General features: G+C 39.6%; 1 protein-coding gene across 1 annotated transcript in view; it reads left to right on the top strand.

Annotated features, from left to right (window-relative positions):
* Nucleotides 1-18,720, top strand: part of ppp2r5a (protein phosphatase 2, regulatory subunit B', alpha isoform) — a 57,515-nt gene that overhangs the window by 33,424 nt on the left and 5,371 nt on the right. The window contains exons 4-11 of the mRNA XM_035908438.2: nt 5,091-5,192; nt 5,309-5,401; nt 13,180-13,310; nt 16,466-16,525; nt 17,612-17,720; nt 18,052-18,105; nt 18,272-18,322; nt 18,413-18,532. Coding sequence (XP_035764331.1) covers nt 5,091-5,192; nt 5,309-5,401; nt 13,180-13,310; nt 16,466-16,525; nt 17,612-17,720; nt 18,052-18,105; nt 18,272-18,322; nt 18,413-18,532 — 720 coding nt within the window. The remainder of the gene's footprint in view (nt 1-5,090; nt 5,193-5,308; nt 5,402-13,179; nt 13,311-16,465; nt 16,526-17,611; nt 17,721-18,051; nt 18,106-18,271; nt 18,323-18,412; nt 18,533-18,720) is intronic.

Raw genomic sequence — 18,720 nt, forward strand, 5'->3', positions numbered from 1 at the left:
GCTCTGCTTTCTCTTCCGACATAAATGAAGACAAAAAAAAATAACAGCAGTGACTTTTTTAGGGTTGCTGCAGTTGGGCTAGTTGGTATATAATGATGTGCCATGTGGTGGCTAGCTACACAGCTATAGTTAGCATAACATAACCGGGGAAGCTAGAGGATGAACGCTAACTTTTTTTTCCCACTTGATAAAAGTTAACGTGATGGGTTCCCGAAGGTTAGAGACAAATGCAATCGCATGGCAGGATGCTGTAAACGGACCAAACTTCAGTCAGGGGAACAACTGAGATAATCTATCCACAATATAAGTTTTGCCATTAACATACTGCTGCATGGGCTGGGCTGTCGTTACCTCGTAAGGTTTTAAAAACTGAGCTTTAAAATGAATAGTGGTAATAAAAAACGAGAGAGGCCGACGGTGACCATTCCCCCTTTTTTTTAGGGGCTTGTTCAGATTAAATAGAACAATATACAGAGCATTAAAACATGTTAAAAACACAACAGCCTTAATAAACCAGAGTAGTTAGGAGCCGGAAGCACGTCCTCACTTAATGTAGATATGCTATCCGTTCTTTAACTTCTAGTTGTTGAACAGAAAGTTATTCTTTTCCAGATAGCTTAAAAACAGATTACCTAGATTTTCTAGGTTTTGCTAAAACTTGCTAGGTCCAGTATATTAAATTTGAGTATTTCTGGTTCCTGTGCAAATGACCCCAAATATGGTTTTGCATGTTACCTCTTGGAACAAGTGATGGACATCTTTCCCTATTTTCTGAAATTTGACAGGCCATATTATGAGTCAGTAAACAGGGAAACATAATCTTTTTTTTCTGTTTAGCTTAGAAACCAAAATACACTGGATACTTTGGGTCTGGCAGATAGTGAATGCTTTTGTTTCTTACTGTTCCTAAGAACAATCAACCTGAATCTCCAACTGAGGAAGTATAACATTTTCAGGCTACCAATCTTTTGTCAGCATTTGGCTAAAGAATGCACAAGATGCTTAATGTAAAGGAGTTTCAATTGCCAGGTGGTATTTTCATCTTCACAGAAGCAGCTGCACAACACTATCAGACTTCTTTTAATGAAACAGGAAGGACACACAGGCAAATACCAGCACAGTACTGGAACAGTGGCGAGCTGAAGGGCTCATTCATCCTTGAAGGGGATGGGCTGTGGCATCACCAGATTGAACGTCATACATTCCTTTCAGCTAATAGTGAAATTAGACTAAAATAGTAACGAAATCAAAGCTGGATCATCTGGATGTCACAGTAACCTAAGCATTGTTATTGAAGGTTACCCTGCTCAGTGGACACTCCCACCAACTCTGTATAAGGTCAGAGAGACTTGGCCAGAGATTCAGCCGTCACAAATCCTGTAAAAACCTGCATAGATTAAATCGGCATTAATCCAATATAAAAGATGTTCAGCATTTTTTAAGCCCTTTCTTTATCGTAAAGTAGGTTCGATAAAATCTGTTTTAAAAAGTGTTGTTCCTATACCCCTTCACCAAACAGGACACATGTAATCTGATAGGTATTTGAGCCACTGTCTTAGGCTACAAAATTTCTGACAAATAAACAACAATATTTCATCTCTTAGAAGTGGGGTGGAGAGTTTGCTGGCTGTCCAGAGTTTTGTTTGCTTGTCCAAGTTGAGTAATTAAGATGGCTTTCAGGCTGTTGCTCCATGGACAATACAAAGTATACATTTTGGCTATTAATCGAATCAAAAGAGATTGTACTGTTGCAAGAGCAATCATCATTTGTTCATGTTCTTGGGCATATGTGCTTGAAGCTTTAGACTATAATCTGGTCATGTCCATTGTGTTTTTTATTTAGAAATGTTTTAAGGGGCTTTAAAACCAAAGGCAACTCTGAGACAGCCGAGTAAGTCACGGAAGGGAGCTTCACATGCACGAAATAAAAAGTGAATGTTTTTCCACAAAGACACTGACCTATAAAAAATACATCCAGTGAGATTTTTGACAGTGACAGATGGAAATTTTGGCAGCAATCATTTCACTCTGAGAGAACTGTTAATTTTGTCCATCTCAGCGTTCCTGCCTTATAACTTTCCTCAAGGGATCACAAGAAAAATCTGCATTCACAAGAATCAAAACAGCGTATAACCACAGAAAATGTACATCTCTGCTACACATAATCAACACTTTTTTCCTATGTGCTTTAAAAAACCCTCTCTTCTTTGTATTTGTCTTCCAAGGACCCCTGGCTTTCTTTCTTTTTAGTTTTTTATTTTGGACATTCACTCATTTTCAGTCCTTGTACCTGACCATTTTCAGAGAGATGGGTTTTTTTTGTTGTTTTTTAAAGCACTTACCTATAAATCATTCAAGCATAAAAAGGGCACTTAACTCAAGGAAAAAGTTTTGTGTCTGCACACAACAGACAACTTGGCAAAGAACAAATTTTAAATAATATATTTAGGCACTATGTTACTAGCAGCTTATCACAAAAACAAATTTTGTTTTTATTACAGGCCATTTATTTGGTGGAATCAATAATAAATGCCAAAGATCAATGATAAATGCCAAAGATGACGCAGTTTATCAGCCAGAAAACTTGACAGATATAGGCATGGTGTGCAGGTTTTCCTTTTAAATTTTTTGGGGGGAATGGACAAGTACAGGACAAAAGAAGTGGCAGGCCCAAAAAGTATCTACCACAGATGAAGAGCAAAAGGCTGACGTATCTCAATTTGCACAAGAACTGGCCTGAAAATCATGAGAAACTCGTCTTATGTAGTGTTTAGTCGAAACCTGAGTCCAAATAAATCATAATCAATAATGTACTGAGGAGGTCACTGTGATACAACATGCAGTACCATCTGGGAAGCATCTGGTTGGCAGTGGCTTCATTTCTCAGCATTACAGTGATCCCAATGCAGTAAAAGCATACCTGGATAGAAAAACACAGTGGAGCCCTACGAGTCAATGTTTGGCCTCCCCAGAGCCCGGACCTCAACATTATTGAAGCAGGGTGGGATCATCTTGCACATCTTAGTTTAAGACACTTGTGCAGAACTGCTGCTTTGGATGGGTCTGATATCGGTCAGGGTTCGATGCCTACGTGTAAGGTCACATTAATTTTGTGGTGGCAAAATTATAAAAGCCAAAAAGACTTAAAAAGAAAAGGTCAGATATACTTGTTATTGAGGAAGAAATGCGCTGTAAAAAATTAGCATTAGAATTTTAATTCTTCTTAAACATCAGTATCAGTCCAGATCTTCTGTAGATGAATAATTACTACATAATTACAACTCTTCATTCCTCTTGAGGTATAAAATGGAAAACTTGTGTAAGCATAATTGCAGTTTTGTGTTTAGGAATCACAACCAATCAAAGTGCTGTAACTTTACTATAGTTCATCTGTTACTATGGCAGAGTCCCAGAAACAGAGCGAGGCGTATAGATTGTAGTTTCAAATCCATGTAGAATCTGGTTATTTGATAGCATTGTGTAACAAACCTTAATTATATGTTCTAGTACGATATCAGTAATGTTCCAACTTGCTGTGTAAATGTAATAACTGCATTTGGATAGAAAGTTTTCAGTGGATTACTGAGCTTGTCAGAATTTGGGCTACTGTCTGGTTTAAAATTTCTTTGCTGCCTTCCTTTCCCATTAGTGTCAGTTGGATTTTCCAGCTGCCAATAGTTAATTTGATGTTGTCTTTATCACTTCAGCGTGACAGTGCGCATCCAATCACATAATGGTGGCTTTTCCAGCACCCTGCTGCCCTGTGTGTCACTCTCAAATTTACTCTTGCTAAAAATAACAAGGTGACAGTGACCTGTCTACCGGTGATTGTCTCTGCCATAGAATTTTAATAAGGGGTTGCAACTCATGCAGAATTGGCAGCGGCTTTTTGCAGGTGCTGTCCTGTATTGGCAGCAGAAGTACAAGTATGGAGTATAAAGAAATGAGGATAAAACGGTTGCCTTTTTATTCATTTTTACTACAAAGCTTTTTCTTGCTCTTGTGTTATAACCAAGCATAACCTTATCCTTTACAGCAAAGCACCCCCCCCCCCCCCCCCCCAAAAAAAAAAAAAAAGCTCCAATCAAACACTATTCAGTGCAGACAAGACGACTAAAGCTTAATTTATACTTCTGCATCATTCTGTGTAGAGCTCACAAGGTAGTCTGTGATAGTGGCAAATTTTGCAAAAGAGGCAAAATTAGGGTTTCCTGCAGTGTAGATTTAACACACAGCATTGATCTAGAGGAAATAAAACTCACAAGGTTTCCAACTCTGATCCCGTGAAGGAATATTTAACTCTTATTCTGAGCCTGAGCTCTCATTTCATCTCTTGCCTGCACCTGCATAGGGGGCAGACCAGCAAGACAGGCTTCGTGGTCAAAAACACTGACTTTCCCTGTGTTGGCCAGCACCTTCACTTGGTTTTTAATTATCTTGAAAGATTAAGGATTGCGTTTAATAATTCCATGATATTTCAGTTAAAAAATAATCATGTTAAACAATCAACAAAATACACAAACCTACCTGAATGCCTTTCTCTACTGCTGTTTTAGCTGGCCTGATCTTATCACTAAGATCTTATCTCTCCAATCAGGCCATACAGCAGTGGAGTATAGAGTTTATTTTGGTCCACCAGGTAGCATCAGTTGTTTGATATTTATACAAAATATCTGTACCTAAACTCAATAAGAGCTTTGTCACACTATGAGGACATGATGATCATTTACACTACTTTAAAAAATAAATAAAAGAAAACAAGGCAGGGTGTGAGAATTAGCATTAGTGAAAGCCAATTATAGTAACAGATTTTGAATAAGGTAGCTAGTATCAGGGAACTAAATGCATCGTTGGTTAAATACAACAAAACTTTGTGGGAAAATGGAGTCGAGAAAAAAACCCTGTAGACATGAAAAGCTGAGAGAAGCCAGAAAATCCAGGTCCCACTGTGAGAAGCTTAGAAGTAAAGAACATGTGTGAATAATGTTGTTCTTCTGCTGCATTGTATTCCATGTACTCCTTAAAAGTTAAACCCTGGACTTTCATTTGGTTTGGTTATACGTTAATGAATCTCTCCCTTTCCCATGCAGATCTGTACCAATATTTTCCGGGTTCTCCCACCAAGTGAAAATCCGGATTTTGACCCAGAAGAGGATGAGCCCACTCTGGAAGCTGCATGGCCTCACATACAAGTAAGGATCTTGTGTTTCACTCTCTGTTTTGAACCTCTTTGATTTAATACTTTTGTGTCACAACCTCTGCAAAATGCATATTCCTATTTAAATTGGAATTTTTCTTGATATTCCAGCTGGTCTATGAGTTTCTTCTGCGCTTCTTGGAGAATCCAGACTTCCAACCCAGCATTGCAAAGAGATATATTGATCAGAAGTTTGTTCTGCAGGTGGGTTTTTGTTTATTGAAAAGAAGGTGCATTGAATTATTCTTTTTTATTTATTTTACTGATTGCAAGTAGTTGTGGAGACCTGCTGCTTTGATGTGATTTCATAGGTTACCTGATGGGAGGCAACTTGTCTCCAAACCTTCATTGTCCGACTTAGACTGACTGCAGATGCTTTCAGGCTTCAATTGAATCCAATTGCTAACTTGGCTCCATTCAGTGGAAGACTGATAGCACACTGACTCTGTGTTACTGCCATTTTGACACAAAAAAGTCCCATTACAGATGGAAACTGGCCTGCAGACCGTTTTTAAAGCAAGACGTCTTCAAAGAAATCATTTCCAAAGCAACAACATCTAAAGTGATTCAAGAGTTGGCAACACTAGAGGAAAAGGAGCAGTCTCCAACCACTGTTTTCATTAGTGTAGTTGTAATATTAAAGACCTAATATTAAAGGTATGTGTCCCCTCCAAAGAACACTTCAGACAACTTTCATAATGATGATGATGTAAATAAGCAGTTTCTAAATTACCATACCACGACCAGGTTATAGGGATTTCAAAGAAACAAGAAATTGTGTGTTTAGGTCAATAAATTAAAACCAGACAAGATAACATAAACCTTTGTGAACGTTATGTGTGGAGCATTACTACAACACAACATTTGGAGCTTTAGCAGTTCACAAAAAATGATGGTAACCTTTCTTGATGAACATTTTTCTGATGTTGTTTATATAGAGTTCACTGTTTTCTCTCCGCTTGTATGTTATTAACCAGCACATATTAGAAAAAATGAAAGTGCCATTGTGTTTTAAGTCTTTTAGCAATAGTTTGGTCCTTGATAATTATTTATTTGCTTTGTTATTTAGCATATTCACGTTATAATTCGAAATGAACTTCCTTTGATGCGCTCAGTCTAGAGGTAGGGTAGGTTGGGTACCTGATCTCTGCTCAGGTGAGAGGTATGAGACTCCGGGGCAAATCCAGGAGAGCATTTCTCTGGGAATGTTTGAGAGCACCTTACTGCAAAAAGAGGTGGAGAGGGAGGAAGAATGGACACTTATAATTTTTGCTGTTTTTGCTTGAATGTGACAAAAACTATTGATCAGGTAATTCTTGCAACCATTTACAGATTCTGCTAATTGTTACAGGTGGTGTCTCATCTTACTGGAGTTTGTGTGCGCGATTAAATATAACACGAGTCATTAAAGCCCATTGTGATGTGTTTTGGGAGTTCACAGGCTTACAGTGCTCTCTGTAGATGAATCAGACTGTTAATATGTTGCAGCTCGTCTCCATGTGTCCTGGATCTGTACCCACCTACTGCAGGAATGTTTCACTTCTTGCGAAGCAGCAACTAAAAGGAACCACAAGGTCTGGAATGCTGGCTGGGGCACATCCGAGGTGCCTGCTCTGACTTTCCATGATGCGAGTGTGTCGTTTGTGAGCTTTAAATAGCTGCCAGTTGTTTACTCTTAAGGAAAGCATACTGTGGTTGAAGCATAGAGTGTGGGATGGATGTATGGGGTGGTAGTAAAGGCAAGGCTTTGTTAGCCCTTATCATAATACACACACAGCATGAGACTGAGTATTCAAAGATACTTCTAAGGTGCTCATAAAACACAGAAGAGGCTTGGAGAGCTAGAAGAAAATATAGAGGTTCACTAGTTTTGGTCAAGAATATTTTCTCTCTGGAAGGAAACGCATGATCAAAATTATGAGCTTCCAACACAACACAAGAAAAAATTCTTGTTATTGTGTCTTATACTGATAAAACTTTTTTCCTTTGTACTTTGCCGTAACTTAGCCATTAAACCTTAGTTACATACCTACCTGAAATAAACCCTTCAGTTAATTTGCACTCTATTAATATTTCACATTTCTATTATTGCATCACTGAACGTCCACACCCATTTCCCCTGTTAAAATGGGTGTGGACTATACAGAAAACGAAACACAGCAGTTTAGAGTGAGGGGGAAAAACAAACTGATAAAAAGAAATGCATGTAATGCTAACTGTTAGCTTGTGGTTGGAAAATTTGGGGAGTGCAGTTCCTTATGACTGAATTCTGCCGATCTTCTTGCCCCGGTGGTATTTTGGTTTGGGCTTTTCTGTTTCATGTTTACATGTTTTCCCTGTACTTGCGGGGTTTACAGTGTTCTGTCATAATTCAGGGTCGGTAGGTTAATTGGTGATTGTAAATTGGTTTTATGTATGGATGTAAGACTATATGGCTGTTTCTCTGTGTGACTCCTGTAATCGATTTGCAGCATGTCCAGAATGTAACCAGACTATTGCTCGTGGCTCGCAGTTCAGTGACTTGATAGATGGTTACATTCATAGCTTATTTATGAGGAGTTTGATAAAAACCACTCAGGTCAAAAGGAGGAAGGCGTACATTTTGTAATATTCTCAGCATTTTGCATATTGGAAACAATATATAATAAGATGTTAAGAACTGTTAATTTAACATGGCTAGATTTATAGTAGTTAACTGACAAAGTAATTTCTCAGCCTGGTGTAGCAGAGCAAAGTAAGGTGGTTAACCCAAGGAGCCATGCCACAGCATTTCTGCAGTCGACTGAAGGTGGAAAAACTGAGACATGTTGGAAGAAAGTGCATTTGCAGGTTCATCATCTTCATCTAACTTTTAAAGTTTTCATCGTCATCTGGCAAACACAAAGTCAGTCAGAATTAAATACAAGTGCTTTGTGGCAATCAACCAACACCTACAGCATGGTATGTAACCAGTTAGAGGATGCTAAAAATGGAAAGCAGAACCCCCTCTTAGATGTCAAAATAGTGCAAGTGTACCAAAACTGAAAGTAAGAGTTCTGCAAAAGCACCAAATCCTGATGAAGAGTAAACAATACTCAGAAAAAAGCCCTAAAATAAAACGATCTCATGTAATGTCCCAACTGTAAAAGCAAACAATAACTAGGTAGTTAGTAAAAACAATAGGATTTGCAAACGTGACATACATGAAATAGTTTTTGTTTTAGTTTATGGGGGGAATTGGGCTTGCAACTGCCTCCTGACTTGAGGAGTCATTTCAACAGATATTTTAACAGAATATCTGGAACTTCACGCTACAGTGGTGTCAGTTCATCGTGACATTTGGCACAGCTACATCATAAATCATTTTCTTTGGCTCAACTACAGCTGCATTTATGATCTCAGATCTAAAAGTGTTGATAATATTGTTTTTAATTTATATTTGGCGCTACCTTTGATTAAAATCGCATGTGACAATCTGACTTGATGTTTTCAATCACACACAAAAGTGTGGTCATCTTAAATAAACAAAACAGCTTGTGAATACAGATGGATTAATTGTTTGAAGAGTCCTCTCACCACGGGTCACAGGCAGGAGGCAGATGGCAAGAGAAGAGGAGGAGGCACTAATTAAAGAAGTGAGAGAAACCACAAGTATGAGCATGGTGCAATAATATGATATCCCTGTTAGCAGCTATGCATTGCTATTTATTTGACAATCAATAAGGACCTCCAAAACGCCCAAAAACTGAAGTCACATCTGCTAACACAGGGTGCCGTGTCATTCTCATGCAGTACAGCTGAGCCGTTAATGTGACATTGTCCGGTCAGTGTCAGTGAGCGCCTGAGGTTTTATACGCAAATAGAAAGCTGTTGTTTCACTTGAAAGTCATTGCAGTCAGTTTTTAACTCATCTTGCATGTACAGTACGTCTCTGTTCATGTTGTCTCAGCATACCTGGACAGGTCTATCAGAGGGGCCCAGTTTTTTAACATGTACTCTAAATTCAGTAATAACTGGTTTCCATGGTTGTCATCTGTGCAGACTCATAATATTGTCATATATTCCTTTACATATTCAGTGGTTAATGAAATAAAATCTGACATAGACCTCCCTTTCTTGTGAAAAAATACTCCAGATGACTTGATCCAGAGTGTCACTGTGGTGAGAATAAGGCACGGCGGGACCACAGATCATCATTCAGAGCCATCTTTATTCACACATCTCACCACATCAACCCCCCCACACACCTGAGTCCCCGTGTTTTAACCCGGCGGGCGTGATTACGGATGCACCGCAGACCACGTCCCACCACACACCCCTATCGCCCGATTGAGGCCGGGGAGTCATTCCCCCCCCCCCCCAAGTCTCCAACCTGGAAACAGGGCAAAGACATTTGCAGAGGGCGCCCACGCCTCCAGTGGCGGTGGCGGCAATGCTGGCCCGGAGGCTGGCCACGCCTCCAGCGGCAACGGCAAAGCTGGTCCGGAGCTCGACCGTGTGGCAGTTGGCCGCAGCGCGGCCGGCACAGTCGTAAGCCCCAGCTCACAAGCAGCTGAGTAGATGTCCGGCCTGCACCGGCCTCTGGTGGAGGTGAGGCCGGTCTGGCGAGTACACCGATCCCACGCTTGGCGCATGCCAGCTCCAATGGAGCAGGCTCCCCTGGCACGGGGATCTCCATCTCCTCTGTCACCGCCGCCGCTCCCAGGTGGTGCAGCCCATCGTGCAGCTCCTCCGTCACCGCCGCCACCCCTTCCGGCTCGAGCAGCCCCCGCAGCTCTTCCCGCTGCCGGCACACCTCCGCCGCCTGCTCCCTCCTCCCTCTGGCTCGGTTGTAGGCCCGCGGGACCACAGATCATCATTCAGAGCCATCTTTATTCACACATCTCACCACATTAACCCCCACACATACCTGAGTCCCCGTGTTTTAACCCGGCAGGCGTGATTACGGATGCCGTGCAGGTGCGTCCGCCCTCCCTGCACGGCACCGCAGACCACGCCCCACCACAGTCACCCTGTCATTGTTAAATATTGATATTACCTAAGGCACAAACAATATGTCTGAATAGCATGCTTTCATTTCATTAAAAAAAAACCCTCCAATGTTCACATCCACATTACATTTTGTCATCACTGATAGTCGATCTGGTGTAATAAAGTTCAGCTGAGAGATCAAAGCGATTAATTTTCTGTCAATCAAGTTATTGTTTCAGCCCTGCTGCTGCTCCGACCCCCTCAAGGTATTTTCATGGAAACGACTAATCACTGTTTTGTTTTGGCTTATAAATAAAATATTTAGTTACAGTTACATAAGTTAACATTTTTTCATAACCTACATTTATCACAAAGTAAACATTAGAAAGTGCTGGTGGATAACCTTTGAAAATGACTCCTGACAAATTGAGTTACTTCATCACTTTGATGGAGAAATTTTGTTACTCTAGTAGGTGCTATGAAGCAGTCCTGCTTTAAAGAAATCAGCACAACATCCTGCAGATAGTTTGGATAGCTACTTTGGAATTAGTGTGTCGGTTTTCTGCGATTTATGTATATTTTATACATTTGTACTCCACTGAATCCTCACCGTAGTGAGTCATGTTTGCAGTTATGCATGGGTGCTTTGTCTGCATTGTTTTGCCAGGTAATGTGAAACTGTAAAGCTGTTAAAATTGGACTCAGAGCGAATAAATCCTGAACAACAGAAAAGAGAAACGACTTCAGAAACAACTGAGTCTGTACATATTAGGGGAAAGCTAGATGTGCCGTTGGTCCGATTGTCCCCCAAACACTGCTGGGGTGTGGCTGCAGAGGAGGTTACCCCACTTTAGCAGCCACCCCACGTAAAGCACAATGCATGGCCCAAAAGCAAAAATCAATCAGTAATAGTTAGTTTCAAAAACGACAAATTTAATCTCCACTTTTTGACTTTTTTCTCGAAATTTTGACTTTGACTATTCTTAATGTCACACAAAATATAAACTATATAATGTGTAAATGTATCCATTAGTTGAATATCTTGCATTAAGTACATTAACCGGCTGGTGAAGGCACTGTGATACTATCTACTACTTTCTGAGTCTCAGAATTTTAGACCTCCTGTTTTCTCAGCATCCTGCTGAAAGTGGCCTGACCAGCTGCTTTCCTTTCAAAATAAGTCAAAGTAAATTAAACCAAACAAACATTTCATGATCCATAGTTTGTCTGTTGTATCTCATGTTTAATTGTGATCTATACAGCTACAAGTTTGAAACAAACTGGGAAATCTGGGAATGACCAGGATGTGCTCTAATGAACCAGAGGAAAGCCTAATAGCTAGCTGCTCATTTGCAGCATAGAGAAAGTGGTTGTGCCGTTTAACAGCCAGATTTTTGGTTCTGAGCTGAATGAATGTGAATCAGCACCGTGCAGAAGAACAACATGTGAAACCCTTTTTCTGGATATGGTTAAAAATAGATGTCAGCTCTGTCACCGAGGTGCTGATGACATGCTAGTGGAAGATGAGTGCCATACCCCGAAGCTGATCAGAGCCTGAAAACACTCCATTTGAACTCGGTGGCATCGGCTTGGCTCCCTTCAACAGTATTGTAATAATGAGTCATCGCATGTTAAAGCAAGTGGCTGCTTTACACCAGGGCTCTAAAATCTGTTTAAATGATAGAATTTACTCACATGCTCTGTGCTTGTTAGATAAGATGTTGGTAGCTGGTTAAGCACCTCCTCTGTTTTCTCTTATGTATATATGTTTGCATAATTTAAGGTGACAGCTGGCTCAGTGAATGTAAGTCACTTTAATCTGTTTTTAATAATAAGATGTGTCAAGAGACTATGTGGCAGTGTGAAACAGTCACTTGATGTGATGAAAGCCATGAAGAATAATAACCTGAATATACACCTCCCCCTTTCTTTACACAGAGTGGGTCTGCTGCTTTACTCTGTGAGCAGCTTGACTGTAAAATGACCCTTTTTTGTCAGGAGTACCTGCTCGGCACCAGACAACATACAGAAATAGCAAGTTGATTACCGAATCGTAAGCACTATGTCAGTTGTTAGCCACTACGACATCATATTATTTATAGAATTAATACTAAAACAGCGTTGGATTTCTTTCACCAGAAGTGAACATCTTTGGATGAGTGGGTAGACTTTAAGTTAGCCACCTTGAGTAGCGATGTGCTGCTGAATGCAGTTAAGCGTGCACTATTTTTGGCCATCAGGAGTACTGTGGAGTGTATCCAGAAGGATCCTTTATCAACTGAACACCTTTCTTACTTCCAGCTTGTCATATGATGCAAAAATTAAGAACGAAACAATTATCCAGCTCACTTTCCTCAGTAGGACAAAAATAATACACGGAAATAAACAGTTCCCTAGAATCTAAAAATACTGTCCAGCACTAATAATCTGTATGGGTGCAATGCACAAGAACACACATAGCTCTGCTAGTTAATGTTAAGTAACATACTAGAACTAGAACTTCACTCAACAAAACACGCGCACACCCAGAATGAAGAAGTCCAGTTTAATGACGGGGACTCCAGCTATATCAGGACAGCTTTTGATCTGTGTGGCCACGCCCCTAACTCGGTTCTCCAGGGGGGGAAATGCTGTTATGAAACTATCCAAAATGCAAGCTTTGCATTTTTTTTTTAAAAACCTCCAAAAATAAGCTGTACACAGAACTACTATCACAGTGTGTGATCTTCACAATATTTCAGTATTAAGAAGAAAGCATTACATATTTACGAAATACAAAATTGAGCCACACTGCACACCAGAGGCAGTGTATTGAATGAGTCATATAGTAGTCGCAATCATAGTGAGATGAAATGCGTCATGAACTAAACTCAAAAGATGACTGATTATATCTTACCGTGACTATTATTAATCACGTCACAGCATTTAAAAATATACGCTTTTGTGTCCAACCAGTGACGACCACCAACCAACCTTCAGAAGGTCTAATAATACTGTGCTAAGTATTCAAGTGTTTCTCTTTCTCTTTAAAGTTGCTGGAGCTGTTTGACAGTGAGGACCCAAGGGAGCGGGACTTTCTAAAGACTATCCTACATCGAATTTATGGAAAGTTCCTGGGATTGCGGGCCTTCATCAGGAAGCAGATTAACAACATTTTCTTGCGGTGAGTTAACAGCAGAGATGGGCAGTAACGCGTTACTGTAATCCGATTACTTTTTTCAAGTAACGAGTAAAGTAAGGGATTACTATTGCAAAAACGGTAATTAGATTACCGTTACTTTCCCGTAGGAACGCTGCGTTACTGCGTTACTAAAACCGTGATTTTCTTGCGAGAATGTCTCATGACAGTGACGTAAGGAGTGCCACGTTCGCGACAACAGCTGTGTGCAGATCAACAATGGATCATATATCGAGTGCGGGAGAGAGTATGAGCGTGCAGCGTTTAAAGCGTGGAAGTACTGACCTTAATTTGAGTTTGATTCCGTAAAAAGTGACAAAAACATTAGTGTCCGTTGTGCGTGGGAAGAAAACTTCTTTTTACAGCGAAAAAAACCTCTAAACTTCCAAGCAAGCAGCGAGTAGCTACGACGTAATGAGAAACTCACAGAGAAACTGCGGTATCCTTCCACTGACCGCTGCGGCACACCTGCACCAGGATAAACCTCCGCCTACTCTACTCCTGCTTTACAGGTGAAAATAGAGCAAAAGGACCGCTAGTCTTTGACTTTATTTATTTTCTGCTGTGTTTTACTTGCATCTGAAAGAGTGAGTGTAAACACAAATATATATATATATATATATATATATATATTTATTTTATGTGCTGGAATGTGCAGAAAATAGGTTTAAATGTTAAACTAATTTCTTCCAGTCAGAGAATGGTGCATATAATTAAAATTTTGCTTCATGCATAAAGTTAAAAGATTAAAACTAACAAAACAAGTTTTAAAAAGAGACTTTTCCATTTGATTACATTTTGTATGATGGATTATGTAGAAAAAGTAGAATTGGGCTGAAAGATCTATCGCTTTATCACCTATTCAGGTTGTAAATCATGTTTTTAAAAAGTAACTAAGTAACTAAGTAATTAATTACTTTTGAAAATAAGTAATCAGTAAAGTAACGGGATTACTTTTTTGGGGAAGTAATCAGTAATTAATTACTGATTACTTTTTTCAAGTAACTTGACCAACACTGGTTAACAGCAGGTAGAAAACGTGTCTTAGTTCATATTGTTTTTCTTATATGTGGTTTCAAAGAACATGTGGCAGAAAATCACCAAAAAACACGCCAATTAAGCAGTTGAGGTATCTTATTCCGTCATTAGATATTGTTTTGGCCTCCTCTCCTTAACGGTTCTTCCATATAAGTTTGACCAAATATGAAAAAAGTTCCCACCCAATCCCCAAACAAATGATGCTAGATGGCCTCCCTTCCCTGAGCCTGGTTCTGTCTGAATTTCTTCCTATTAAAAGGGAGTTTTTCCTTCCCACTGTCGCCAAAGCGCTTGCTCATAGGGGATCATCTCATTGTTGGGGTTTCTTTGTATTATTGTAGGGTCTTAACCTTACACTATAAAGCACCTTGAGGCAACTGTTGTTGTGATTTGGCACTATACAAATAAAATTAAAGGGAATTGAGTTGAAAATTGAACAAATTTAAAAAATGTACTTGCATACTATGAACATTTTTTGCGCTACATTATGTGTTGATGTATTCCCCTGTAACACCATGATATGTTGAGGGGATTGTTAAACAGGTGAGAGTCTTGGTGTATTTGGTACTGCACTTCTGTCAGTGATGCAAATTCATCATCTGACTGTTAACGAGAGGATACGGACAACCGTACAGAAAACCCCCTGGGTTCGTCAGCAGAGACTTTACATTACAATTCACCGACTGCACACCCCAGGCTTTAAGCAGACTTCAAAGAAGTGACTTCTCGACCGTCTTTACTCCAGCTCTCCACGTCTGCACCAGAGGTGTAAGGTTTATATCTCACAGAATAAGCTGTCCCCAATAAAATCAACTAAATATTCTTCTGACAAAGTATTACAGCGGTATACAACAAATTTATTAGAACCAAACAACAGCTAAATTAAACATTTTCTAAATAACAAATTCATGTTGTGTAATGGTTAATTTACCTATATGCACAAGCTCTTTAATCAAAATTATTTTTTTAATGCTAAAATATAATTATTGTTGTTGTCCATGAATTTTTAAATTAGCTGTTTTTTTTTTGTTGTTTTTTCTTTTAAAGCAGAAAAATAGTAAAGCAAATTATTTAAATTAAGATACCAAATTGCAGCAATTAATTCCTGAACATGCACATTATTTTTATTGGCTGAATGTTATGTTTGACTAACTTCTCAGAGAAGTCCAGTGTGTCAGCTCAAATTTGGATATATTAAAAAAAAAAAAAAAAGTAACTTCAGTTTATTTGCGTAATAAATACAATTTTTAGTTTTGAGCAAGTTTTTTTTGATAGATTTTTGAAAAACTGATGAGCACTGTATTCAGTCAGTTCTTTTAAGTTTTAGTGTTTCTGGTCTGTTCAGCTGACCACCTCTTGCACAAAGTGAGCTAAAGTCTTCACTCGGATTCACTCCAGGCCTTAAACACCAGGAGAAGTAAAACGGTTCAGTTGGAGGTGTCACTTACTCCCGGCAGCAGTGTGTTGTGTCCTTACTGCTCCTGTTGCTGCGTGACAATGAGCTTCAGATGATTGAAACAGGGGACACTTGATGTCATTTCCAACAGGCAAGGTGGAAAAATGGGTGCACCCACTTTGACCATCTGCCGTAGAGGATAAAAATAGTGCCACAGTTGTCAGGCTGTGTCTGTACATACCAGGTCTGCACAGCTAGATGGAAATGTGTTACCAAACAGATGAGCTAAATGATGCATGGATCATTGGCTTACATAAGAGCCTCCCAGTGTGAAGCCAAATATGTTTGATTTTTCCCAGATAATTATTCATTCCCTACATAGATTAGAGTTATTTAGCTTTTTCCTTTTGGCTGCAAGTATGCAGGCGATGCCTGTTTTCTGTGGGTTTATTTTTAGGCTCCAATCATAAATTAGCTAATTATAAAGGCTATGATGGTATAATTTTGTAGTATTCTTGATTAGGAATCATGAAATATCAGTGTAATGGTACTTACCCAACTTGGATACCAAATCAGAGTGATAGCATTTGAAAGGAGCGCAGCGTTGGGAGCGGTGCTAATCAATTGTTCTGATCAGGGTGCTGTGCTTTCACAGTTGTGACGTGTTTGATAATTTCAGTCGTCAATGTGTTTGCTGCTGTTCCAGGTTCATATATGAAACCGAACACTTCAATGGAGTTGCTGAACTGTTAGAGATCCTGGGAAGGTGAGTGACAAAATGTTGTGTGATGTAAAGTTACACAGTAACTGTACACTAAAGCTGATCATCAGACTCGTTTATTGATCTACGAATTGAATGAAATTGTAACTTCTAAGAAGGATTTCTTTGTTATATAAGATGTTAAACCCATAAAATTATCCCCAATTCATAATAACCACTACTATTGGAAGGTCGGGGGTTCGATTCCCCTGAACAGCTACCCTGAGGTACCCCTGAGCAAGGTACCGTCCCTACACACTGCTCCCCGGGCGCCCAATGGCTGCCCACTGCTTCACTGAGTGAATGGGTTAAATGCAGAGAGGAATTTCCCCAAGGGGATCAATAAAGTTCTTTCTTTCTTTCTATTGGTCATAGTTTAGTCACACTTACAGTGATCAGCTGATGGGTTTTCATCAAAATTGTGCTCAAGATCAATGTCACATACAACATAACCTGCATGGACACCACTTAAAATTCCACCAAATCCTTGATCCTGATGTGTTGATTCAACAATTTTAGCAAAGTCGTTAACATCACTTTCTCCGTGTTGATTAATTGTGCATAAAAAACCATAGAAATAGTCATGAAATGCTAAATGATCTTGAAATATTGTATGTTGCATATTACCTGATAGAAGGTGGTGATCGTGGAGGGAGTGATCCTATTGGTTGACTCCCACACTACAAAGGTGTGGTTGTGGCCTCACATTAGTAAAACGATGATGTGATGGTGTGCTCACATATTTTCCTGCTCAATATGGCTGTGGTTAATACTGACCATGCAGTCATAGCACTCAGCCACCCTCAGTTGGTAGTGAATGAGATTAATTTGACCTGGTCATAACTTTTGAGCCCACTAGGACGTCTCAATGGGTTTTAATCCTCATTGGTTTGTGCAATACAGCCAACCAGTGACAAGAAAACGCATCACTATCTTGTGTAGTTACAATAACCTGCAAGTTAGTTTTACTTGTTAATGTTGAGGTAAAAGGCTCTTCAGGCCTTTTTAAAGCCATGCTCTGCTCTATTCTCACAGTTCATGCTGCTTTTTTGTGTGTAATCTAACGTTGTCCTGCTGTTTCTCTGTTTGCAGTATCATCAACGGGTTTGCATTGCCTCTGAAAGCCGAGCACAAGCAGTTTCTGATGAAGGTGCTCATCCCGTTACACACAGCTAAAGGATTGGCTCTTTTTCATGCACAGGTAGAGGAAACTCTTCACCATATCCTGGAAACATTATTGGGGGTTTTGATTTGTGTCATTGCACAGAAACCACAGAAACTGTTAGACTGTTTATAGCTGAATTATGCAGCTGCTTGTCTCAGGAGGATTAAGCAAGGCGATGGTGTAATCTCTGTACTGCAGCACCTTCTAGTGGCTTGGAAATTAAAATACTTCTTTAAGAATTCACTGCTTTGTTCAACACAGTGGGGATTAATTAAAATAATTATATTATTTTCAAATAGTGTGATGCCTACTTTGTCTGATGCAATTTTTGGGTTTGTTTGTGTTTATTTTTATCTGTGCTCCTCAGCTTGCCTACTGCGTGGTGCAGTTCTTGGAGAAGGATCCTACGCTTACAGAGCCGGTACTTTTTTCTTCTTTTCTTTAATCATTTCTCCCACTGAAAGCACAAAGACTAGGCACTATATTTGTCTACACTGCAGAGAAATGTGTTGTGGATGCTAAAAGCTGCCCACTCAAATTGACACGAGAGAGAAAAACTCAAGGAATATTCTGTTTCTTTTTCAAAGGTGATCCGTGGTCTGCTGAAATTTTGGCCTAAAACCTGCAGCCAGAAAGAGGTAGTCTGCATGTCTACAAACAGACAACATGTTTAAAAATCTGTATGCTGCCAGCCCCATTTCAATATTCTGCACCTCCTGTCCAATTAGGTGATGTTTCTGGGCGAAATTGAAGAGATTCTGGATGTCATCGAACCAACGCAGTTCAAAAAGATCCAGGAGCCACTATTCAAGCAGATCTCCAAATGTGTGACCAATCCGCATTTTCAGGTATGCTTTTAAAAATATTGCAGTATAAAAGTTTATCTTTAAAGCTGTTTTTCACACACGAAATGTTGTTAAAATCTGGTCAGATTATGGTCCAAAGGTGGTGTTGCTCATATGAAGTACAGAAGGTGGTCATCTGTGCCCAACATGTTCTTACTACAGGAAGTGCTGTTTCAGGGTTGAGGGCCAGC

The sequence above is a fragment of the Neolamprologus brichardi genome, chromosome 15, assembly GCF_056152115.1.
Source record: "Neolamprologus brichardi isolate AB-2024 chromosome 15, ASM5615211v1, whole genome shotgun sequence".
Lineage (NCBI taxonomy): Eukaryota > Metazoa > Chordata > Actinopteri > Cichliformes > Cichlidae > Neolamprologus > Neolamprologus brichardi.